At 47.4% G+C, this 26,244-nt stretch overlaps 1 protein-coding gene across 1 annotated transcript in view; it reads right to left on the bottom strand.

Annotated features, from left to right (window-relative positions):
* Positions 1-26,022, bottom strand: part of DPYSL2 (dihydropyrimidinase like 2) — an 82,168-nt gene extending 56,146 nt beyond the window's left edge. The window contains exons 1-3 of the mRNA XM_033229240.1: positions 25,563-26,022; positions 21,823-21,911; positions 19,627-19,811 (exon numbers count right to left, since the gene is read on the bottom strand). Coding sequence (XP_033085131.1) covers positions 19,627-19,811; positions 21,823-21,911; positions 25,563-25,601 — 313 coding nt within the window. The 5' untranslated portion in view covers positions 25,602-26,022. The remainder of the gene's footprint in view (positions 1-19,626; positions 19,812-21,822; positions 21,912-25,562) is intronic.
* Between the last annotated feature and the right edge of the window lie 222 nt (positions 26,023-26,244).

Below are 26,244 nucleotides of genomic sequence, written 5' to 3'. Positions count from 1 at the left end.
ACTACCCCCTCCTCCAGGAAGTCTTCCAAGCCCATCCAGATGGAAACTGGCCACTGGGCCTTTGGACCTGGCAGAATACTCATTGGCTTTCACCTGCTCCCTGGCATGACTTCCCAGAACCCAATCACACCTCACTATGCAAATGTGGCCATCTGACTCCTCACCCAAACTCCACAAAAGTGCCAAAAAGAACCTCCACTTAAAAACCATGCACTACATTTGGAGAGGTATTTTTTCATCCAATAGCTAAAAGTGCTTTTGCTTTAAAGGGTTCACTTTTCAGGAGAGGCTAGAAGGGGCCCTTCAGGATGCGACGTAATACTGATTATGTGCCAAGCAATGCTCAGTACTTTGCACATTCCATCAAATTTAAGCTGCACAGTAACCCTGAAATTGTATTACAAATCAGAAAACTGTGGTGCAGAATTACCGCATGATGCAGCAATTCCACTTTTGGGCACACATCCAAGAGTTGAAGGCAGGGACTTGAATAGATATTTGCACACTCATGTTCATAGCAGTATTATTTACAATAGCCAAAAGGTGGAAGCAGCCCATGTATCTATCAATCAATGGATGAATGGATAAACAGAATATGGTCTATATATACAATGAAATATGATCCACTGAAAAAAAGGAAATTCTGACACAGGCTATCACATGGGTGAACCTTGAGGTCATTCTGTGATATCATATGCATATGTACTTATATGAGGTTCCTAGAACAGTCAAATCCATAGAAATGGATAATAGAATGGGGGTCACCAGGGGCTAGAGAAAGGTGGGAATGGGGAGTTAGTGTTTAATGGGAATAGTTTAGGGATGATGATCAGTTAGGGACGATGATAAAGTTCTGGAAATGGACCATGGTGATGACTGTACAACAACAATGTGAATACACTTAATGCCACTGAACTGCCCGCTTAATAATAATTCGAGTGGTAAAATTTCTGTTATGTATGCTCACTATAAAATAAAGAAGAAAGAAAACTGTGGCTCCGAGAAATGAAAAGCCACTTGCCCAGCGAGCAAGCCATGAAGGTAGAACTCAAACAACCTATAGCCAAATCCAGAGTCTAAATTCTAAAATACACCAGACTCTCTTCTACCAAATTCTTCCATACACACATGTCTCTCTTGGGCGGACACTTCCTTCTCCTGCCCACCCCATGGGTGAAATCCACCCCACGGTAAAATTTGAGCCAGCTTTCAAGGGTCAGCTCACATAGGACCTACTGGCTGAAGCTTCTCCTGGCTCTCCCAGGCCGATTTTAAAGATTTCTCTTCTCTGTTCCACCGGAACCTTAGTACAACAATCTTCACACTTCATTTTCATCTTTTCTTTGTAGGTCTCCCCAATAGACAAGAAGTTTTTTGCAAAGATCGTCCTTATCTGTACTTCTAATGCCCAGATCAGCCACCTGCCAGATAGCCAATAAATGTCAGCTGAATGGATGGATGAATGAATAGGTGAATGAATAAACGAACAGGGTTTTCTTAGCAGCAGAAACCACAACACTAATTCACTTTGTTTAAACAAACCAAAGGCTGTGATGGTGCCGTGAAGGTGACCACATCCTTTCTCCTTGACACCCCTCCATCAGCCCACATTGCTGCAGCCTCAGCTGTCTAGCACAATACTCTCTCCGTTCTCAGTTCTGGGAGGGGCCATCTCATCGCTGTTACATCCAAAACATCCAAAAACAAGGAGGAAGTCACCTTGAATCCAGTGCACTTACGGGAACCATGCTTAGTGCTGCGGGATTTACGAGGATGAGAGAGACCTTGGGTTGAAACAGGAGAATTTTTATATAAAATTTTAAAAAATATAAGTTTTCCTGTATTAAGCTAACTTGTCCCAGAAGCAGTAACAAGCACAGCCCAGACCCAAAAAAAGTCTTAATAATATTATCTAATAGGCTCTTTAAAACTCTTACAGCACTTCCTCAACATAAAAAAAAACAACAAATTTTCCTTTGTTTTATAAAATAAATTTAAATATTCCTGTTCTCTATAACTAGTAACTTCAGGTATTCTGTTTTATCTAAAAAATACAACAAAAGTCATAAAAAGCCTAAATAAGCCTAAACTACAGCTGCTTGGGCACCATAATAAAGGTTATAAAATAAGCCCATGCCCAGGCAAACCTAAACAACAAACATCAGGTTCCTTGGCAACAGTCGTACATAATTCTGTCTTTGTCCTGCCTCTATATCCCTGCTTTCACACCACTATAAGCTTACTTCAAGCTATCCCATCCCCTTTTATAAAATATATATAAAAGTCAAGTACTATCTTTGTTCCGGGCCCAGTCTTTTAAACCTAAGTCAGCTAGGCCTGAGTACACTCAATAAAAATTCTGCTGTTTCAACCCAAGGTCTTTCTCGTCCTCCTAAATCCCGCAACATTAGCACCTGAAGTTCCTGTAAGAGAGGGCCCAGGAACATACCAAGCAGGATTAAGTGCCGGCCTCAGAGCCAGATGACCAGGATGAGTCCTCATTCAGCCTCATGCTAGTTGAGTAAGTCCCTCAGTCCCTCCCTTCTGTGATACTCTCATGGGTAAAGTAGGGGACCTTTCCCACCCTATTTTATAGAGTGAGGGTATAGCATCCAAGGAGGGAGCAGCTGTGAGCAATGAGTCCTACAAACTACAAATGTAGAAGGAAACTATTCTGATTCCTCTGCCGTCTGGAGGTCAGTAGGGAGTCTCCATCAGCAGCAGGAATGGACTGGCCCTGGAGATGGTCCACGTCATGGCTGAGAGTGCCTGGACCCCACAGGCTGTGTGCTGTCAGAAGGGTGACACTGGAGGAAGAGGCTAACAGGGCCTCTGCCAAGGTCCCTCCTCAGCATGGAACCACCTACCCGCCCACCCCATCAGGAAGCAGAAAGAAGAAGGCTCACAAAAGGGAGCAAAACAGGACTTACTCTCAGCCACGTGGTGAGATCAGAGCGAATCTGGAGAAGCGGTGCCAGGCTCAAGGGAATGGAGGTAGCCATTCCAGCCAGCCACAAATGGTGAGCCCTAGAGGGAGGGCTCAAGGGTCCTCAGTGGAGATGGCTGAGAGGCCTGCCTTTCTGGGGACCCCTGGTTGCAGGTACTCTTTTCTCATCTCTGCGAACATCTTTGCACTGGCCACACCAGATATGCCAGGGTAGGGTGGGGAAAACACACTCAAACCAAGTTCTCACATCACAGGTCAAGATAAATGTGACTAGGAGTCAGTGAATGAGTACACGGGCCTCAAAATAAAGCCTAAAATCAAAACCACAATGACACAGCGCCTCACACCCACTCTCATGGCTATAATCAAAACGACGGACAATAGCAAATGTTGGCAAGGATGTGAAGAAACCAGGGCCCTCCCACACTGCTGGTGGGAGTGTAAAATAGCACAACCGCTTTGGGAAACGGTCTGGCTGTTGCTCAGAAAGTTGAACATATTTGCCAGTAACATGGCCAAAAAAAAAATTAAACATAGAGTGACCACATGACCCCACAATTCCACTCCTGGGTATACAACAAAGAGAACAGAAAACATACGTCCACACAAATGCTTGTCCACAAATGTACATTATTCATGCACAATAGCCAAAACAGTGGACACAACCCAAATGCCATCCATCGATGAATGGGCAAACAAAATGTGGTCTACCCATAAACGTAGTATTATTCAACCATAAAAAGGCATGAAGTATTGATACATATTACAACATGGATAAACCTTGAAAACATAATGCTAAGCGAAAGAAGCCAGATATAAAAGGCCACATATTGTATTATTCCATTTACACGAAATGTCCAGGCAACTCTATAGAAATGAAGCAGTGGTTGCCATGGGCTACGGGTGCAAGGGGAGAGGTGGGAAATGGGGAGTAGCTGGTAATTGGTAGAGTTTCTTTTTGGGGTGGTAAGAATGTTCTGAAATTAGATAGTAGTGATACTTCCACAATTCTGTGAATATACTAAAAAGCACTGAGTTATACACTTTCAGAGAGTGAATCTGAGGGTATACAAATCGTATCTAAATTTTTTAAAGATTTTTAAAATATTTATTTATTTATTTATTTTTTGAGACAGGGTCTTGCTCTATTACCCACGCTGGAGTGCAGTAGTGCAATCAAGAATTTTTAGAGTCAGTATACTCATGTAAGCTAACATAAATGAGAAAGACAGAGAGCAAGAGAAAGAAAGAGGAAAGGAGGAAGGGAGAAGGGGAAAAGAGGAGAGAGGAGTGGAGGGAAGGGAGGGGAGGGGAAGGGAGGGAAGGGAGGGAAGGGAGAGAAGGGGAGAGGAGGGAGATATTCTTACTCAGAAGTTTTCTTTCTTTGAAAACCCCTGATGACATTTCTAAGGAGAAGCAAGAATAAAGTGTACTTTGCAAATTACCTTAAAGACAAAGAGGAGAAGAAAGAGCCAAGCTAATACATGAAGAGAGAAAACAACCAGAAAAAATGACATTTCAGACACAATCATGGACAGAAATCCTATGAGTCAGTAGAGGCCACCTTTACCTGCCAGGGGGACAACAAAAAATAGGGGATTTCTGTCAAGAAGGCAGAAATGTTCAGCAGAACACAGCTTCTGAATCATCTGACTCTCTCAGAACCGAGACAAAACAGTCCAAATGCCTACAAGCCACAGGACCCAGGAAATACAGCAGAGTGGGAACTTTCCCTCTCTACATAAAAGAACCTATTTCTTTTCTACACATCAGATTCTCCGGTCCAGCTTTCATTAAAAAACACTTGCCATGGAATGAAAACTCCCATTTGAGCACTAAGATGGACAGTAGGCCTTCTCCAGCTCTCCTCTGAAAAGTGAGCTTTTCCACAGAGAAACAGCTTCCTTCACAAGAAAGGAACTCCCACTGGGTGTGAGCTAAACACACATGCACGACACTTGCCCAGCTAAAAATGCGCACAGTGGGGAAAAGGCACAGAAGCAGCCCCGTCCTGCCTCAGTGCCACATCCCTTTCTGGGTGTTCACTCCCCCACCCCCACCTCCTGCAAAATGAAAGAAAGATTGCAATAAACAAGGTGTAAGTCTCAAATCCGCCCCTCACCTAGAGCTTGTAATCAGGTGTCGGGCTCCCATCCACCCACAAGGAACGGAGAGATTTTGGTGTTAAAGCTTCAACCTGCCCTGCGAGCCAATCTTTATTTCCAAGTACTTTGTGCTATAAGCTAAAGGGAGAAAATGATCAAATGCCTCGAATCTCCCCTAAGCAGGAGCTGTGCCTGGGGTGAAAGGTGCTCACCAAGGTGGGGGCACGTCGGGTGTCTCCTGGTGCTTTCTGCTGGCACTAACATTCTAAAACATGAAGCATTAAGTACAGCAACATGAATCTTCCTTTTTTAAGATGGAAAATATGTTTTCATAAAGCAGGGGGGAAAGAACTCTCTAAAAAACAGAGCTGAATAGGCTTAGCAAGAAAAGAAATTCAGGAGATGGAGAGGAGGAGCTCTAAAATATCCACGCAAAAAAAACCATTTCATAGCAATGCTGACCATTTTAATTGATTCTCAGTGACAGAAGAACACGAGAAGAGGTAGATGATGTAATGTGATGGCTGCTGAAGGCAACTGCCACAAAACAAATTTAGCCCTTCGAATACCCCAGTGGCCACACGTCATTATAAAAAGCTTCAACTGTCAGGAGCAACACTGGGGTGAAGGGGCCACTCCCCCATACATGTAACTTGTCCAAGCCCTGCCATGGCCACCACCTCCCTGGATCCTCAAAGCAACCCTATTATGCAAGACACGCTGATCCAGGCACTTCTGACGATTGAGAAAACCAGGACCAAGCCGTGGGGCACCGAGCCTGAGCTAATAAGCAGCAGAGTCGACACTGGCATGAAGGTCTCCCAGCTCCGTGAAGATGCATCATCAAGAAGGTTGGGCCTCAAATTCTTTCCATTACACCTCATGTTTCTCCCTGGATTATCTCCATAAAGGAGAACAATACTCAGAACACAATTCCAACTCTGAGAAATTGTCTGATCTTCCTCCTTGTCTCTGCCCTTCCTCAAACAAACAAAAAAAAAAACAACCACCACCAAAAAAAACAGGCCGGGCGTGATGGCTCTGTAATCCCAGCATTTTAGGAGATCGAGGTGGGTGGATCACAAGGTCAGGAGATCGAAACCATCCTGGCTAACACAGTGAAACCCCATCTCTACTAAAAATACAAGAAATTAGCCGAGCGTGGTGAGAGGCACCTGTAGTCCCAGCTACTCGGGAGGGTGAGGCAGGAGAAAGGCGTGAACCTGGGAGGGGGAGCTTGCAGTGAGCCGAGATCGCACCACTGCACTCCAGCCTGGGTGACAGAGCAAGACTCTATCTCAAAAAAAAAGAAAAGAAAAGAAAAGAAAAATGTCATCTGCCGTGGTATTTCCCAAGCAGGTGCCAAGGAGGTGCTAAGCCTAATGAACCTCACAGAAGCCCATGCCAAAGCGATTCAGAGAAATGCAAAAGAGGAGAGCCAGGCAAAGGCAACTTCGGAGCAGCCTACGTGACAGAAATCAGCTCAATCTGGCCCTGCGTGGAAGAAGGCTCCCGGGCCTCCCAGAAGAGGGATTAAGTTCAGTTGATGAACGCATGGCATCAGTTACTCCTCTTGATTGCTCTCCAAATCCCCCTCTGGGATGCAAGGGGAGATCTAGGGCATCAATCCAGGGCTTCTGTAATAGACAAGAGACACCCAATATACCACCATCTTGGTGAGCATCTTCCATGCTGGGTGCAGCCTCCCACTTAGTAGGAGATGTATGACATCTGATCATTTTCTCCCCATATATTACAGAAAAACTACTTTTAAGTAACAGGTGGATAGAAGGGCAGGATAAAACTTGAACACCAAAATCTTTCTGTTCTTCCAGGATGGACAGGAGCCCTGTACCTGAGGGCAAACTCAAGGTGGGTGCTGTGTCTGGGATTGTTGTAAAGCACCTGGCACAAGGCTGGGCACAAAGCAGCTTTCACGAGCAGGCTGTCTAACTGCTACAAAGCAAACGTTCCTCTTACATTCCAGGATCTGCATTGGCCCAGAGCTTGGATTGGAATCCCAGCCCTCGCACTGGCAGGCTCTGTGGCTTCAGGCAAGTCATTTCACTTCTCTGGACTTCCCATTACTTCATTTATAACAGGAGGATAAGCCTGCCTATCTTCAGGGTTGATGGAAGGATTAGAAATGGTGTATGCAAGACTTGCATCGCGCAAATTCCTGATAAATGATATCAATTATCTGCTCCCTCTAAACTCCTCACTTTCTTCCATCCACCTCTTGCGAAAAGGACAGAATCACACAACTCCTGCCCATGACTCCTGGCAGGCCTATGGAGAGGTCCAGAGAGCAACTGCTAGGGTCACCCCCTGCCCGAGCTCATTGGAGGACAAGAGGATTCAACACATGTCCTTTAGCATGATGGATGCCTGGGTTTGCCTAGGACAGCCCTGGTCTGCACTGCTGTCCTGGAATCATTATTAGTAGGATATAGAAGTGTATTCGTTTGGACAAGAACCTAAACATTCATCCTACAAGGAAGGCTGAACCCCCTTCTAACTGTGTAAAGTGACACAACAACATGCCACCAATGCTGTGCCCAACCTGTGGCTTTCTGCCCGGTTTCCATTTAAAACTCTGAAGCTAAAGTTGCATTTCCTTCAAAAGATTAGGTCCTCCCTCCCTGGGCTCAGAGTTGGCTCCAAAATATCTCTCAAGGCCTCAGGGACAGTTTCCTCACTCAACTCTCTCCTTGCCTTAAGGATGGACCCGTCCTACCTGCTTTTTTATCCCCTATGATTTCTGCAGCGAATTAGCTAAGGCACAAAATAAATAAATAACAGTAAAAAAAAAAAAAAAAAAAACTCCCAGCTGAAGCAAAAAGGCATGAGATGTGCCTGTCCACACAAAGACGCTGTTGGCCTCTGCCAGAACTGGCTAATAACGGGTCCTCCCTTTGCTTTCAGTTCTGCTGGGTCCATACTATCCCTTGGTTTGACACCACAAAAGAGGAAGGAGCCACCAGCCACAACCGGCTGGAGAGGAGAGAGCTCTGCCCTCTGCCAGGCCTCTCCCACGCTGCACTGCTAGGCATGGTAGGCCCTACATGACTAAACGCTTCCTTAGCCGAAACACCCACTGGGGAAGAATTTGTCACCAATACTTCCAGCAGCACGACCCTGCAGCCCTGCCTGGAAGCTCAGCAAACTGCAGGGCAGCGGGGAAGAGGGCGGAGGTCTCGTTCAGCAAGGAATGCAACCCCCCTAGTAGACAATGCAAGGAATCCACCATGAAAAATGGGGGAGCTTGAATTCAACAGCACAGCAATGGACACTTAAAAAATTGGCCTCATTTGAATTCCAAAAAAGGCTGAAAATTCAAAGACAGCAACAGTTATTGATTTGATGGGCTGTTTTCTGGGAACACTGCTTTACATTTGCAGGGCCAGATGTGTTGTCAAAAAAATCAGGCTCCAAATTCTCCAGAGATTATTTGGAGGAGGAAAAAAAAAGGGAAGAGTAAATTTTTTATTTTCTTGCATAAGAAGTCTTCTTACAGGATTATAAGCCCTATAAGCTACATTATACCTTTTTTTTTAAGATGAGGTCTCACTGTCTCCCAGGCTGAAGTGCAGTGGCACAATCATAGCTCACGATACCCTCAAAACTCTGGGGCTCAAGCAATCCTCCTACCTCAGCCTCCTGAGCAGCTGGGACTACAGGTATGTACCATCATGCCCAGCTAATTTTTAATTTTTATTATTTTTATTTATTTATGTATGTATTTGGTAGAGACAAGGCTTCACTTTGCCGCCCAGGTTGGACTTGAACTCCGGGTGGCTTCAAGTGATCCTCCCACCTCGATCTCCCAAAGTGCTGGGATTACAGGCATAAGTCACCATGCCCGCCAATAAGAAAGCTTCTTATACGTCGCTGTTTTTCCCGCTGTGTTCAAAACGCAAACTCATGTACATGGGCTTGAAGTTGAAACAATCATGGAGACCTCTTCCTGATCTCACCAAGTGACAGTGAAGTGAGATAACCCATCTGGAATCAGGTGGCATGCAACTGCATCTTTGGTATAGGAAAGATGAACACACGAATGGCCAATTGATAGATTAGACAGACAATAGATATCTATAGGTAGATTAGAAAGATAATAGACTAATGATAGATTAGGATAAATAAAACAGGTAAGTGATAATCAATAGATATAGAGATGATGGATTAAATAGAGATGATAGATCATAGGTACAGACAGATGGTATATCAAGATAGATATAGACTACATAGATATATATCATCGTATAGATAGATTAGATAAATGATAGGAGGGTAGGGAAATAGATGGTAGATTTGGTAGATGATCATTTCGTAAGCTTGTGGAGGCTACCTGGCTATAGAATTCGCCTATCCCAGGTCATGCTAGATAGATAAATATATATGAATAGATAGATAGATAGATAGATAGATAGATAGACAGATGATAGATAGATAGATAGATAGATAGATAGAGAAGATGACAGAAAGATAAAGATGGATATAGACAGACGTGAGACAGAGAGAGGGAGATCTTTTCACACGTGTTCCAAAGGTGTCATGATGATTACTTTTAAACAGTATGGCACAAAAAAACTCACGTTTTCCATAGCCCTAAGAAATAAGAATTGGTTGTCTCCATTTTACAGATGTGGAAATAGCCATCTAGAAACACATTAGGATGATCACGCTCAAACAGAAAGCTCTAGAAAGAGAAGTTAAATTTAGATCTGATTCTTGGAGCGCTCCCATCCCTGTCCTGTTGAGTTACCTACAATCCCATCCTCTGAAGCCTGGTCCAATAAACTGTGCCTGGCTGTGGGAGGGAGGCTGGGAAGGAGGTGAATGGCTGCCTTGAGAGTCTGTGATTCTATGTTATTATCAGGCCCTTTTGATTTTTGTCTCACAGGCTCCCCACAAGGAAAGATTCCAGTCCTGACCTATCATTAGAGAGTCATTAGGTCATAAACACTACAGATTCAACCTAAAGACAGTAGGGTTTTCTCAGGGAAACCAGCACAGCAGGTGGCCACAGGCTGTGGACAGCAGTCCACATTCCAATTCCCCTCTGCCCCTCGCACCTACCCCATCCCAGCAGCCAGCCCTGCTGCTGCTCACCACCACTTACTCCAAGTCCTAACCAGTGTTCTTGTAGGGAATTATCCAAGTAAAACCTTCCTGAACACCAAGGACAGCAACTGAAGGAGGAGGCTCTTTCTAGTGACAATTAGCTCAGCCCCTCCATGGTTAAGCTTCTGGGGAGCATCTGGCTGTAGAATCCACCCTGGCCAGATCGCAACAGTGTTAGCCCACTCCCTCCATGAAGAGGACAGGACGGAGCAGGGAACAGGGCGCAGAGGGCAGCTGTGAGTTTTGGAAAATCTTGGCAGACATTCATTCGGTTTCAACAGAAGTCCAACTATCAGAACAAGAACTGAGATCCATGATCCTCAATCCCAGCTATCACCTTGAGGCTTTTAAAACGACCAATGCCAGGCCCACCTAGAACAATTAAGTCAGAAGGTCTGGTCTCTGCATTTTGTTACAACTCCCCAGGGGATTCTAATGTGCAGTCATGGTTTTTAAACCACTGCCCTAGCTCATTGCAAAATTCCCTTAACTGGACAGCAGCCTCAGCTGCCGCGACCCAACCCCCAGCAACATCCCCTCTGTCATTAGGGGAACACTTAGTCATATTCAAAGAAAGCTACCTCCCAAATGGGTTAACCAGAAAGAACTCTAATTTCTACTCACTGTCACTCCCCTTTATCATTACCATGGCAGTTAAGACGCTCTAAAAGCAAAGAATTTGAGCAAATGGCTTCACCCAACAATCACAGAGAGTCAAAGACAGAACCCTCAAAACCCAAAGAAATCAGTAATCACTTCATAAGAAGAAAGAGAAAGGTCAGCTTGGGGAGGAAGAGGAAAAAAAAAGAGAGAAACAGCCCTTAATGGGTGACTTGGGGTCAGAGTCATGGATGGTTAAGTCAGAAAACACAAATCCCTTGGCCACCCACAGTCAATTTTCCCTTTAAAACTAACGTACCGGCCGGGCATGGTGGCGCACGCCTGTAATCCCAGCACTCTGGGAGGCCGAGCAGAGAGATCACCTGAGGTCAGGAGTTTGTGACCAGCCTAACATGGTGAAACACCATCTCTACTAAATACAAAAACATTAGCTGGGCATGTTGGTGCATGCCTGTAATCTGAGCTACTTGGGAGGCTGAGACAGGAGAAGGGCTTGTACCTGGGAGGTGGAGGTTGCAGTGAGCCGAGATTGCGCCATTGCACTCTAGCCTGGGGAACAAGAGTGAAACTCTATCTCAAAAAAAAAAAAAAAAAAAGCTAATGTACGATCAGGCACAGTGGCTCACGCCTATAATCCCAGCACTTTGGGAGGCCAAGGTGGGAGGATCAACTGAGGCCAGGAGTTCATGACCAGCCTGGGCAACATAGCAAGACCCCATCTCTACTAACAAATAAAAAATTAGCAGGGTGTAGTGGTGTCCACCTGCAGTCCCAACTACTGGGGCAAGAGGATTGTCTGAACCTAGAAGTTCAAAGCTGCAGTGAGCTATGATCACAACACTGAACTACAGCCTAGGTGACAGAGTGAGACACCATTTCTAAAAAATAAATAAATAAAACTCTCTCCACCATTAATTTTTTAAAGAAGGCCAGAATGCTCACGTATTATGGGCTGTCATAAAAAGCTAAGAAAACCAATCCAAACCTAGGCAGGGAAAATGAAACAGGCGCTCTACCCTCGTTCTTGTCTTGAACAGAGAGAGAGAGATATTAAACAAACTACTGAAAACTGACAGTGTGGTTAGGTGTTTTCTTAAGCAACTCCGTGGGTATATACCTGCTTACTGAACACCCTTTCCCCTACAACTCAACATGGAGGCTATACCAGGACCAGTCGCACTGCAAGCTTTGCAGGGAAGGTGGGCAGAGGGGGAGGCAGTGGCAGGATGGGGTGGTTTCCATCCTGTGCTTCCCCAAGCTCTGGGATTCTCCAGAGGCAGAGGGGCTGCCATGGGGGGATGACAAAGAGAAAGCGGAGAGGATCTGGGCTCCCCCACAGCCCACCCACCACCCACCATTCCAACCAGAGCAGTTCTGCATTCATCAGTCTCATGTCTCAGGTGGAGGGGGTTCCACACAAGGTTTCACATGAGAACAGGGAAAACGACGCTCAAGCGATCGTGAGTAGAAGGAGTAACGGATCTGGCTCCCATCAGACTCACTGGGCAGCTTCTCCGGCTGCCCACACAGCCAGCTCCGGGCATGTGGGGGCCTTAGAAAAATGGAGAGGACACAATCGCTGTCCTCAGAAGTCTCTGCCCAGGTCACTCAGCCAGGACACAGGACAAGGGCACCCTCGGATACGTGTGTCATGGAAGCTCTCATCTAGCAATGAGGAACCCTGAGATCCAACCACTGAATGCCTGACCCTCACATCTAAAGGTCAGGCAGACCTTCCTAGAGCTTGGCATTCCCACCGGCCCCACCTCCACTCCTGGCTCCAGCTGTCAATCAGGCCAGCAGGATCAACAGGAAGTTCCCAACAGTCTGTACGACCCAGCTCTAGGGCAAGTCAGACGACCCAAGCACTGGGAAACACCCAGTGCTGCGACTCTCCAGCCTCCTTGTGCAACACCCATAGGCAGAGTCAGAACTGGGATGAGGGCACCTGAAGGGGTGGAAGATCACCACCCCAATGAGTCAGGCTCATTTCCAGCACTGTAACTGCCAGCTCCCAGGGCCCGGTAGGGGCAAGAAATCCTGGGATATTACGAAAACTGCCACAATGTCCATGAAACAGGGTCTAGACACCCATTCGGGGATGCCCTTGCTTCTGGAAGGGCCTAGAAGTCCCTAACCCCCACAGGCCTACCCAGCCTACCTGGCTAGCCCAACCCAATGACTCCCTTCATGAGAAAAGCATTTGGTAAAGTGTGCATGCTGGACCTTCGGGAAGAGCTATGCTGTCTCTCGGGATGCTCCGTCATTCCTCCTCTGCACTGCACCAGGCATTAGGAGATCCCTCCGCTCTAGTGCCAGGCATTAGATCAGCCCAAACTATGCCAAGGGGTCGGATGGATTCTTCCAGTCCAGCCATTCAAGGCTGAGATTCACACAGTGACACCTGAGTGGACCCAGGCCCCCAGCGTCTACTTGCAGAGGGCACCCGTGTCCTTAGGAGAAATGTGTGACCTCAACCATGTGGGGACTGACGGGATGAGGGGAAGAGCCCGGAGAACCAGCCCACACCAATGGCCCACTGGATAACGTGGCTTTCTAATCGCCAGGCCACAGGCAGATTTTGTGGCAACAACTTTGGTCCTGGACTTTGAAACTTGGGTCTGATGTGGTCAGGCGTTTATGTAAACACTTTCTAACCCAAGTCAAATGAGTGCTGCAAAGGGAATAATCAAAGTATCAATTACAGACACATCCATATTACAGTGTGTGCATGGCTTCACACATGTGTACTCGCCATAAGGAGGGAGCAACCCAAATGCCACATGGATGAACAAATGACAAGCCGTGGATGTACCGCAGTGACACTCAGGAGCCACGTCCCTTCAGGAAGCCACCTCGCCTTCCTCCCAGCCCTCCTGCCTCCATGGGGAGGCTCACTGGGAAGCGCTGGGACAAGCCCAAGGCCCTTGGGGGAATGACAGCTGGGTCCACCGTGGTGTCGGGATCATGTGGTTTCTCCATGTTGTGACCCTCTGTACTTGGAGAGCAGGCTCTCTCGCAAGAGGACCAATGAGAGAGCTACTGTTCCCACCCCCTTCTAAAGAACAGTCCGGACAGAGGGAGCTGTCCCATCCAGAACCACAGGCCATGCCTGGGCTCTGGGCCTCCCCTTCCTGCCACCCTCCCCCACCACGGCCAGAGCTGACCACAGAGACTCAGGGTGCTGGGGCTGCAGAGGGAGCCACTGCTGAGCAAGCGGCTGCTTCCACCAGGGTGAACACAGTCCACATTGGATACCTAAACCCTCCTCCCTCCTCGTGACACTAAGTCTCTTGGCATCACTCAGAGGAAGCAGGAAACCAAGTCTCATTAGTGTATTCATTCATTCACTCATTCATTCACCCATGGGCATTAGCAGAGTGACTCTGAGGAGTGAGGCTGCCCAGGCGGCAGGGAATAGGAAAATGTAAGAGACAGAGGGGCCCTTGATTGAACCACACGCAAGGCTGAATGCCACCTGGGCTGTGGAATAAAAGCCCAACATTTGCGAGGGGGCTACACAGCAGCCACACATCACAGGAGGAGATCAGTGAATGGGGAGCACCCAGGCTGGGCCACCAACGGTGACGAAGCTTCTAGAGGCAGGGAAAGAAAGGGAGGGCATCCCTGGCTGAGATGACAACGCAAGTCTGGGCTGGGGCAGCAGGAATAGGCCATGTTGTGGAGGGCTCTGATCCTTGGGCTGATTCTCTGAGCAAGAGGGAGCCACTAAAGGCTTCACAGGAAGAAGGCAGCACAATGAAAGCTGTGCCAGAAAAACAGCCTGGTGAGAGGCAGGAGGTGGGGGATAGACAGTGAGACTCCTCAGAGGATCAGGGCCAAAATCCAGGAAGAGGTGACAAAAGTCAAATCCGTGTGGGTAAGGGAATGAGTGCAAGAGGTTACACAGAGATGAAAGCAACTTGAGGCAGCACGAGGGCATGAAGATGCCAGGGTGACTCTGCAGATACTGCCAGCACGACCTCGAAGGAGCCCTCTCCAGGACTGGGCACTGGAAAAGCGGCAGGAAGCAGACAGGGAGTCCGACTAGGGACAGTTGGATGGAGGTGCCTGATGCACATCCAGGGAGCCACAGCCAAAGGAGAAGAGACAAGGCTGGTGCTCAGGAGGGAGGGTCCCTTCCAGCCCTGCAGCAGCAGCACCTCCCCTCCTCCTCCCTGCTAGAGTCCAATCCCCGTCTCTGCTGTGTGGTGCTGCCCAGGGACCAGGAAGCCTGCTGGGTGTGTTGTGCCTGAGGGAGCACATCCTCTAGGAAAAGCCTGGAGTTCAGATGAACAGAAATGACATTTAGAGCAGTGGTTCCCAAGCCCTTGGAGGTCCAAAGTGTGCAGATCCCGCATGGACCCCTAAAAGTCATGCTTTCAAACAGCTCCCCAAGCACCAGATTCAAATACAGAGTCACAGGCCCCGCCAGCAGATTTGCTACTTTAACCAGGTAAGGTGAGACCCAGGAAGTGTAATGTTTCAAGATGCAGCCCATAGAGGCAACACACCAAGCACACAGTCCGCCAGCCATGCCTGGACAGCACCCGCTCTCAGTGAATGCTCAGGTCAAGCCCTCCAGCAGCTGAGGCCTGTTTCTTGGGCTGTGCGGGGAAGAGTAGAGCTCAGTGTACAAGAGATGGGAGGGTGCCAGTACCCAGCAAGGATGGAATGACAATAGCTACCACGTGGGAGTGCTCACTACTGGGCAGATGCTGTTGTGGTGCCACCACAGTCCACCTCTGTCAAAACTTGCCCCATTTTGCAGATGAGGCCACTGAGGCTGAGAGCAAAGGTGGCCCATGGCAAACAGCGAGGCCAGAGCTACAGGTGTATGTTCCACACCTGGCCAACTGCACCGACGCACAGGGTAAGTGTTGGCAAGTCGTGTCTGTCCCTCTGGCCTCAGTCTTCCCCTCTATAAAATAGAGGTAACTGTTCCCAGCTGCTTGCTAGAAACTCTGGGATCCTAAACTCAAATGACCATGAAGGCCCTGGGAAGTCCGTAGGGTTTTCCCCAAGCAGCAATGAGGCTGCCCCCGCAACCCCTCAGCCGGTCTGGATGCCGCCTGCAGGGTATGTCTGCCGTCTCTGCCCACCCACCACTGGGTGGAAAGGGCAAAGGACGTTCCCCCTGCTCCACACTGAGTCCTCCTCATAAAGATCTCATTGTGCGATTCTCAATAGCAGGCTCTGTTTAATGGCAATAATATTATCTTCTGCTGCTGACATGCCATCTCCTTTTTTAAACTGAGAATATTTGGGAGTATTTTAAACTGAGAAAATGTGTTTTCCTCTACATGCAGCACCATTTCAGACAGAAAGGAGCCTCCAGGGCCTGTGACCTGGGAAATGCAGAGCCAGCAGGGAGGCAGGTAAGGATTTACCTGTGAGGGCAGGTGACATGGTGACATGGTCTGGAGAAGGCCAGAAAGCCAGGAGGGTGGAGTGCCCAGGGGTGGGGCTGGGGGGAGTTGGGAGGAAGAGGGAGATTCTTGTACCAATTCACTTCGATTGTTTATTTCAGCAAGCAGCAGTGGGCCTGTGAAGTTTCCAAAGCACCCCAAGCATTTCTTTCTGGACTCAATACATTAAGTCAAAGAAAGCAGCAGGTCATACGTGCCAATGAAGTAGCATTAAGCTATTCTCTTTGCAAGGCCTCCTTCTCTGTGAAGCAAATCTCAGGACTCACTCACTTAAAGCAATGTGGAACGTATGACCAGCAAACAGAAAAAGGAAAACAATTCCTCAGTTCCTCATCTGTATTATTACCATTCCCTCCCCCAGGGAAAGGCAGGCTAGTAGAAATTCTACAGGGGTCAGTAACCATAGGTGGTTATTTGCAAGAGTAGTTAGTACTTTTCCCAGACTATAGAAGCAATGGCATTTGGGGGTCACAATGGTAACCATACACTGCCCCCTCTGATAACTTTTATTCCTTGAGGTTCGCTCATTGGATGCCCCGCTCTATCGCCGGATTGCATCACACAGCCTCCGTGCAAATGCCATAGCATTCCGGCCAAGGAAGCAGAGCAGGTGGTCAGACTCTTCACTCCCCCTTCCAGACCACCTGCCCATAAGGCCATCTGCTGACTCTTCGGAGCTCCCTGGGCCAGGTGCGGCACTCAGAGGGGGATGTCCCTCGTCCCTAAACAGAAGGAACCCATCTGGATGAATGGAAAGAAGGCCACAGACGCTGAGGGGGAAGAGAAATTCAGGGTGGTGGCAAGAAGGCGATGCTCCAATGGTGGGGAAGGGAAGGCAGGAAAGAGTCAAAAACAAGAGCGGGGGCCAAAGCATGGGGCGAACGTGTGGAGGGAAGAGGCAGATCCAGGAACGCAGGACAAGAGATGGTGGGCTGAGGGGTTCTTTCCAGCAAGTGTGAGAGAAAACAGGGCTTTTCTGTATCTGCTGAGCAAAGTGTACCTGATTAGAGGCAAAATCTCTCTGAGTTTCAGTGAATGAGTTTCAGTGAATGGTCGAATGTAGGGGGCTGGAAAGGACTTCCAGGGTTACCTAGTGCAAATCCCTCACTGTAGACGCACAGCTAGAGCATGGAGTAGGGTAGTGACTCAAGTTTACACAGCAAGTCAGTGTCGGAAGGGGGCCAGCACTCCAGACTCCTAACTCCTGGCTGGGGGCATTTCTCTCTCCAATGATAGATGACACTGACCATTCACGCGAGAATTTTTTTGTTTGTTTTTTTTTGAGATGGAGTCTCATTCTATTGCTCAGGATAGAGTGCAGTGGTGCAATCTCAGCTCACTGCAACCTCTGCCTCCTGGGTTCAAAGATTCTCCTGCCTCAGCCTCCCAAATAGCTGGGACTCCAGGAGCACGCCACCATGCCTGGCTAATTTTTGTATTTGTAGTAGATTCGCCATATTGGCTAGGCTAGTCTCAAATTCCTGACCTCAAGTGATCCACCTGCCTCGGCCTCCCAAAGTGCTGGAATCACAGGCATGAACCACAGCGTCCAGCCAGAGAAATATTGTTTTTAATGGCTTATTGACTCTCTGTGACCAATCCAGGGGCCTGCAGGGTCTCCCTGTGAACTCCAAACCGAGGCAGATGATCACCCTGATTAGGCCTTCCCAGCTGACACCCAAACAGTCTAAGCTTCTCTAAGTTCAAGTGTTTCTCCACAGCCTGCCCTGGAGGAGAGGCAGAAATGCCCACAGGTGCCAGTGATTCCCCAGCAAATGACAAGGTGCAGGCTCTGCTCTCCCTAGGTGAGAACGAAAGGTCCCCCCGACATCCCTGGAAAATGGCACCCACCAGGTTACAGGGCAACATGTGCAGCAAGACACAAGTCGCAAGGCTTACACTTGGAGGTTTTTCTCAGCGGTGCCAAGAAAGCTGAAACAGGAGAGGGCTGTTCCTGATGCTTCAGACCCTGAAGACCAGGACAGAGAGAACACCAGAGGGTGAGTTGTGGTTTAAAATGCAGGGGAACTCAGACTAGGAGGGGATGGCAGGGCAACATTCCTCTAGCTCAGGCAAGATAGAAAAGAAGCTTCCAGATAGACCCCAAAACCACAAGCTAAAAAACCACCACTCGGAAAAATAACCAGTAAGAAAGGTTTTTCTATAGCAGAAATAGCTAAGTTCTTTCTACTCAGACCCTCTTCTGAACTGAACTGCTAGCTTTTCATATATGACAGACTCCATGCTGACTTTCACTCTTGGATGCAATCCTTTCTTTAAAAAAATATGTATCTGACGGGCCACTGTGCAGCTCGTCCACCTCCTCAAAAACAAAATGACAGTTGTCAAAAGGACAATCAGTGGGCATGCTGGAATCTGGCAGTTCACAAGCAAACCCTAATACTATGTGTGCTGTGTCACAGTGCTGCGAATACAGTTCAGATTTGGTTAAACAAAAAGCACAAAGCAGCCAGGCACGGTGGCTCACGCCTGTAATCTCAGCACTTTGGGAGGCCAAGGCGGGCAGATCACCTGAGGTCGGGAGTTCGAGATCAGCTGACCAACATGGAGAAACCCCGCTTCTACTAAAAATACAAAATTATCCAGGCGTAGTGGTGCATGCCTATAGTCCCAGCTACTCGGGTGGCTGAGGCAGGAGAATCACTTGAACCTGGGACGGGAGGTTGCAGTGAGCCCAGATTGTGCCATTGCACTCCAGCATGGGCAACAAGAGCTAAACTCCGTATCAAAAAAAAAAAAAAAAAAGCACAAAGTCCTTGGAACAATACGTAAGGGGCACCCAACTGTGGGTGCCAGCAATTTTCATATCTAAAAGACAATTATTATCTGGGGGTTCCCCTCCAGGCAGGGCTGCCCAATTCCTTTTATGTTAAACCCAGCCTAGAGAGTATCGCCTCCATTTGATTTTCATATCAGAGGAATAGGAGTTCCTGCTTCAACATTTCATTATTTGCATCCCATCCTCATTCTAGAAAGAAGCGCTCTTAGGAATTTTTCTAAAAATCACAATCAAATACTTATGCTCAATGGCTTAAAGTTGGTGGCGCTGAAGATGACTTCAAATGCCATGTTTTCAAAACCACGTTTTGGGGTCAAGAAAGACAAAAGTCCACACAGAGAGAAAGCAAGAAGCCATTCATCTTATCAAAACTCCTTAGAACCATACTCTCCAGTTCAATGGGAGAACTTACAATTTGACAGAAAATGAGCATAAATAAATAAGACAAATGACTAACACATCCTCACCCCCTTATTTGGTAGATTGAACTGTGGCTCAGGACAGCAAGCTTTGGAAGAAGAGAATCAAACAGCACAGACTTATTTGCAAACTCTCACACTTCCTAAGCACTGCAATGATGATTTTTAAACTTCTTACTAATCATGGTGGTTCCCCCAGCCAGGGCCGCCTTGGTTCCTTGGAAGAAATCATCAGCAGACGTCATTCCCTGGTCAGGCATCTGGAAACGAGTGTGGACGTCAATTCCTCCGGGGATCACCATCCGGGAGTGGGCCTCGATGGTCTTCACCCCTCCTGGCACAATCAGATTTTCTCCTATTTGCCTAAATAAACAGGGTTGGTGATAAGGGTTGTAAATGAAACGTGGACTCAAATGGGATCTGACAGCTACTTTCACTAACCTATAAACTATCCTCCACTCTGTGCTGTGAGCTTTTCAGATCATTGTCATGATTCATAATAAAAACACTATATACTCCTATCCCCCAGCAAGAGGCAATGCAGAGTATACTAGAAAGCAAAAGTTAAATAAGGCACCAGAGGCCCCACTCAAAGACATTTTGTTCCCAAGAAACCCCCCAAAATCAAATGATAACAAGGCCCCAGGGTATTTCTAAAAACTGTCATTAAACTTTCTTTACAACACCTGCAATTGAGCTAATTATCCTATAGCAAGTTTCTCCAGACCTGGCTGTACTTTGCAAACATTTATTTTTATCATATCCTTTTCACCAGAGGGAAAATAGGGGTGGAAGGGTGAGGTAGAACAAAACAAAGCAAAAAAAAAAAAAAAAAAGTGAATACTATGATTGCAATGATTTAAAATTTTGGAAGCATGTGTTCAGTTATTCAGATAATGAAAAAGCTAACAGCTGAAATATAATTTAAAAAGGCAGAAAAATGAATATTCATTATGTTGGGGGACATGATTCAGTTCCAATTTTTAAAAAATATTTTTACCACTTTGGGAGGCCGAGACGGGCGGATCACAAGGTCAGGAGATCGAGACCATCCTGGCGAACACAGTGAAACCCCGTCTCTACTAAAAAATACAAAAAACTAGCCGGGCGAGGTGGTGGGCGCCTGTAGTCCCAGCTACTTGGGAGGCTGAGGCAGGAGAATGGCGTGAACCCGGGAGGCGGAGCTTGCAGTGAGCTGAGATCCGGCCACTGCACTCCAGCCTGGGTGGCAGAGCGAGACTCTGCCTCAAAAAAAAAAAAAAAAAAATATTTTTACATCATTCTACCAATTTTTTTAAAAGGAATATTAATCTAGGAGAAGTCGATAAAGTTCTAGAACAAATTAGTGATGAGTAAAAATAGCACACAGGCCTGTACACTTCTGGGCCAGTGTCGTTCTACCAGACCAGATCGTGCCGTCTTATAATTGGGGGAAAATGGAACATGAAAGTCATGGCATTTGAGAGCCTGCAGCTGAGACTGTCACAGCAAACACACATGGAGAAAACATTAAACGTGGAAATGTTAAAATCTATTTTAGGTTCGTAAATCTGGGTGTGAGCTCCCAGGCCACTCCAGTTTTCCACTCCTCTGGACTGGTTTAAAGCTATCCCTTGATGAATGCTGCTTATTTAAAAGCTGTCACTGGCTGCAGTGTTTGTCTTTAAACAGATGTGCTATTTCTCCAGAGCCCAGGGAGCTGCCCCAGTAGGAAGGGCAGGAGGATACTGGGATGAACTCAGCTTCCTTAACCCTCTGGCGTCCAAAAATACCCAAACTCAGGAACTGCTCTGTTGCTTCTCCTTTGTAACACTAACACAATAAACACAAGGGCAGTCTTATTTGCACTAGTTGCCACGTAGAATAAAACCTAAAATTCCCTCAGGATTTAGGCAGTAATTTGTCTGTATTACTTGGTAATTAACTCGGTGTCTTTCTTTGGCCCCTCCAACTTGGACTCTTGATGAAGAAAGCAGACGTGCTGTCTTAATAGAGGAGACTGTCTTTCACGTTTGCATTCTTTGGGCAATCCAACCCAAACAACTACATTCTAGGAAAACCTTTAATACATTCAACATATCACAAACCAAGTATTTGAGCTGGCAACAAAAAGATATCATATCGCCTCAGTTAAAAATAGTAAATTACATAATACATAATGCAACGAGTGTACATTAATTGTTGCTTTGAATTCCCTAAATTTGAGTTTTCAAATTCACTAATTACCACCAATCAAAACCCATTTAAAAACAGTTACTAAGTTGGTCACTCTCTGATGTTCCTAAAGTTTGATACTATGGATGCTAATGGTAGCTAATACTTGGAAAGCCTGGAAAGTGTTCAAATACATCTGTATATCATGAGTTACACTTACTTGATCAACCCATCTTCCATGTATATGTCTGCATAGAACGACTGGTCATCATTAACAATTTTACCTCCTTTGATCAGAAGACGATCGCTCTGAAACAAAGAGGCAGTAAGGTCACAACACGTAACTGACCTGTGAGAAACAGGTACTAAGATATGTGAGCTAAGGATACATTTTCACTATTCAAAAGTGATGTTCAAAATAAGCCCATTTTGGAAAGGTTCAGTGACAAAGGTAAGCCTGTATGTGGCAACGTATTCATCACCTGATGAGTCAGAACACACAGGGAAAGCTTATCCTAGATAAACGAATCATCTCTTTCAATTAGACATTGAACTCCAAAGGAAAAAAAAAAAAAAGCAGTGAAAATTATTTCATATAAAGAAGATAGGGCCGGGCACAGTGGCTCACGCCTGTAATCCCAGCACTTGGAAAGGCCGAGGCGGGCGGATCACCTGAGGTCAGGAGTTTGAGACCAGTCTAGCCAACATGGTGAAACCCCATCTCTACTAAAAATACAAAAACTGGGCTGGACGCGGTGGTGGGCACCTGTAATCCCAGCTACTTGGGAGGCTGAGGCAGGAGAATTGCTTGAAGCAGCAGGCGGAGGTTGTAGTGAACCGAGATCACATCACCGCACTCCACCCTGGGTTACACAGCAAGACTTCAGCTCAAAAAAAAAAAAAAGTACTTTTTAAAATAAAATGGCTTTTGGCTAAACCTCAATTTAAAAACAAACAAACAAACAAAAAACACCCACATATAGGAAGGCCATGTCTTAGAAAGACTGCGTCAAGCACAATTGACCAAAAAGTCTGTTGTCACAGGATATACCACACAAACACTGGATTCAACCATAGCAAGGTTTCCATTCAGTATGTCCTTTATATTTGCATTTATCTTTGAGGTAAATCACAGCAAGTATAGCAAAAAGGGAGGGAAAAGACTACAAAAAACACGCCATTTATGCCATTTTAACTAGGCTGTTAAGAAAAAGGTAAACTCCCATGAATAAGTACATGAGATAGCAAATTCTAAGATGCAATGCACTACAGATTGCTGATGCACTTATATTTTAACCGGTGATACTTATGCAAAAAAAAAAATAAAGGACAAGCAGCAGATAAAGGCTGAGAATGTGACAGAAATGCTACATTATGACTCACCGTTATTGCAAATGCTAGCAAATGAAAGGGAATGCTGGCATCGCGTGTTCAGTAAATATGCACCTGTATTATTCAGAATGGGCTTAAACCTTGCAAGCTGAACCATACATTGCCCTTTTCATTTAATTAAAGAATTAAATTCTTTTGGCAATAGTTAACTCAAAATTCAGTTACGAAACAATATTCTCAGCAAGTGCTATCTCTCTTTAGCGGTTACCAAGAAAAGAAAATCATAGAAAATCTTTAAAAAAGAGATAAGCTACTAGAGAGCAAGGGGAAAAGATAATTTTACACAAATACACACACCTTAGTTCATAAAGTATTTACTGTCTCTCTAACATACTGAAAACCAATAAGATCACTTTAATTTTGTACACTGCAGGGTCCTTGATCCTGACGTAGACTTTGGAAAGCCAAGGGACAACAGCCAACAATAATTCCTGCACCTGTATAAGGTAAGTGTAAAGACCTTTACAAAGCCCTGCCATACACATCATGCCGTCAGAGCCTCGAAAGAAATCTGTGAGGTGGATGTGTCTATTTCCATGACACATAAGGAAACTGAGGCTCAGAGAGGTTAGGCCACTTGCCCAGGTCACCCAAACCAGTGCACTCGTCCTCTGTTTACAATGATCTCCACCTCCCTCCCAGACCTCTAAGCATCCATGGAATAAATATCACCTGGAAGGCAAGGAGCGGCCTCGCCCTTCACCTCCTGCCTCCACAGTCACTGTGGTACCTGCCCCAGTCATCACTGCGAATACCCCGAGCCAACATGATGCCAAGAAAAAAAGTGAAACACCACACCCCCGTTCACTCTAGTGCCTTCCAGAAGGCTCTTACATAAGAGGCTGCCAGTGGTGAGGGAGGGAGGAATACCATGCTATAGGTCCTATGATAATGCAACCAGATTTTTTAAAGGATGGGGGGGCGCTCTTAAAAAAAAAAAAAAAAGTCTTGTTGATTGTTTGCTTTTATTTTTTTTTTCTCCCCACACTGTCAAAATGAAGCTGCCTGTTCATTCACGAAGACAGCAAATTATTTGAGGCTTGCTGCAAATCTGCTCTCCATCCTCCCTCCCCAGAGTCACCACTCCTTCCTCCAGCGCAGTGAACACACAAGGGAGGGTGCCCCGTGCCCGGCCCTTTGGGATCTTGGGTCTTTTACCTTCAAGAAGAAGCTAGCGCCCTTCTTCAGCTCATCCTAGAAAATCCTCCAAGCACACGCCCCCTCCCCTATGCATTTGCTCTCCTTCTCTCTCCTGCGGATGGGTGTGCCCTTGTGCACGAAGAGGAAGCCGGGGTGCCCATGGCTAAAAAGAAAACCAGAGCCAAAGCGCGTCCCTACATCCAGCCCTAAAAACACATCCTGACTGTTTTAAAAGACTCTTTCGATCTCTGCCTCAGTCCTGGGTTCTACCCGGGAATCAGCTGGCCGGTTGCGACTGCACATCCTTATATAACAATGAATTTCCCTGGCGTTCCCCCGTCCCTGGGATTTCACTGGGGATGGAAAGAATAGGAGGAACGAATTTTTCCAGGAAAATATGGGGAGAGGGCGGGAGCAGGGGAGAGGTGGGAGCAAGACCGGTGCTGATCTCTGAGGCATCGCTAACGGCACAGACGTTTTCCCTGTGGTTTGCAAACCAACAAGTCCAGGCCCCAGCACCGCGCCGAGCCCTCCGGCCGCCGCGATCATTGTCTGGCCGGGGCCGGGCCATCTGCTCCCGCGTCGCGCAGCGCCATTAGCGCCCGGCCGCTCGCCGCGGTCCCCGCGCCCACCCTGCAGCCCGCTTTGTATGCGCCAACACGGACGCCTCCTGGGCGGCAGAAGGGGCGGAAAAGGGACGCGAAAACGAGCCCGAATCCCCTCCAGGGCCCTGGCCCCGAACTACAGAGCGAGAAAACCGGGGACGGCACCCAAAACCGGTTCCTGGCCAACAAGAAGCCCCCGCCTGGCCCCCCGCCTTCCTCCTCTGCTCATCACTTCGTCCCTGTTTATCCTTGCCGTTTCCACACCATTCCGGTACACCCTGCCCTTTTCAGCATCCCTCTGCTGTCATTACGTCTTCGGGCTCAAACCCGCTCCTTTTTCCAAGGACCCGGAGAAGGCTCCAGAAAGCCCTTTTTGGGAGGGGGCGGAAGACCCGGAGAGGATCCAAGTCCCCATCTCCCCACCGCTGCTGGAGGAGTCCAGCCTCGCAGCACGCAGCCCAGAGAACAATATCCGAGCTCCAAGCATGCATATTCAATCTGGCATCCATTTGCTCGCACCCCGCAGGCCGGCGCTGCAGCATCTCTCACTGACAATAAAAGATACACCGGGTCTGGCGCGCTACCTAAGGCTACCTTCGTGCACTCGCGCTCCTGTTTAATGCCTTATAAACGATGCGACTTCTAATCTTGGATCACTGCATCTCCCACAACCACCACCACCATCACCATCGCCTCCGTTAGCAACAGAAAGAAAAAAAAAGTTCGGTCCCTCTTCTTTCCCCTCCTTTTTAAAAATTCCTTAGACCTTCTGTGCTACAAAAGGTGACTGGCCGACCGCAGATTTCCCAAGTACCAAACTCACCGTGATGCGTGGAATATTTTTCTTCCCCTGATAAGACATCTCTCTCCTGGGAAAAAATTAATTTCAAGAGGGCAGCTTTAAGGCAAAAACTGCCGGGAAGGGGACTCGGGTTTATTTTTTTTTTGTTTTGTTTTTTTCCTTTGCAAGATTGAAAAAGGTGCAACCGCTTAGCTGGTCTTGCTATTAGGAAATTTCAAGAACGTAAGGGATGAATGCAATCCTCTGTCTCTCTTTCTTCCTCTCCTCCAACACAGCCCCAGCTAGGGCGGAAAAAAAAAGAGAGCGAGAGAGAGAGAGGGAGAGAGAGAAACAGGAGGGAAGGGGGTGGAAATAAACTACAGCAATAAAAGCCTCGGTTCAAGTCGGCCACCGTGGCGCATGCGCCGCCAGCCACTCCCTTTCCTCTCAGGCAAAAGCCATCCGCTTCGAGAGAGACGAGCAGCGATTGGCTGCGACCTGTAATATGCAAATTTGGGCCGGTGGGGCGGGGCGCGGCGCGAGAGCGCGAAATGCGGCAGTGAGCGGCCGGGGGCGGCAGGCGGCGCGGGCGCCCGCGCGGGGAGCGCGCCTTTCGCGCGCTTTCTTCGGGCCGGGGCGGTGGGGACCGGGTTTGGCGTCGGCCCCAGACGCGGCCTGGGCCACGCAGGGACAATGGAGGGATGGTCGTCGCGGCCGGGGGGAG

The sequence above is a fragment of the Trachypithecus francoisi genome, unplaced genomic scaffold (assembly GCF_009764315.1).
Source record: "Trachypithecus francoisi isolate TF-2019V2 unplaced genomic scaffold, Tfra_2.0 Contig01440, whole genome shotgun sequence".
NCBI lineage: Eukaryota > Metazoa > Chordata > Mammalia > Primates > Cercopithecidae > Trachypithecus > Trachypithecus francoisi.
The sequence above is the reverse complement of the archived record's forward strand: the minus strand, read 5'-3'. Positions and strand labels throughout refer to the sequence as shown.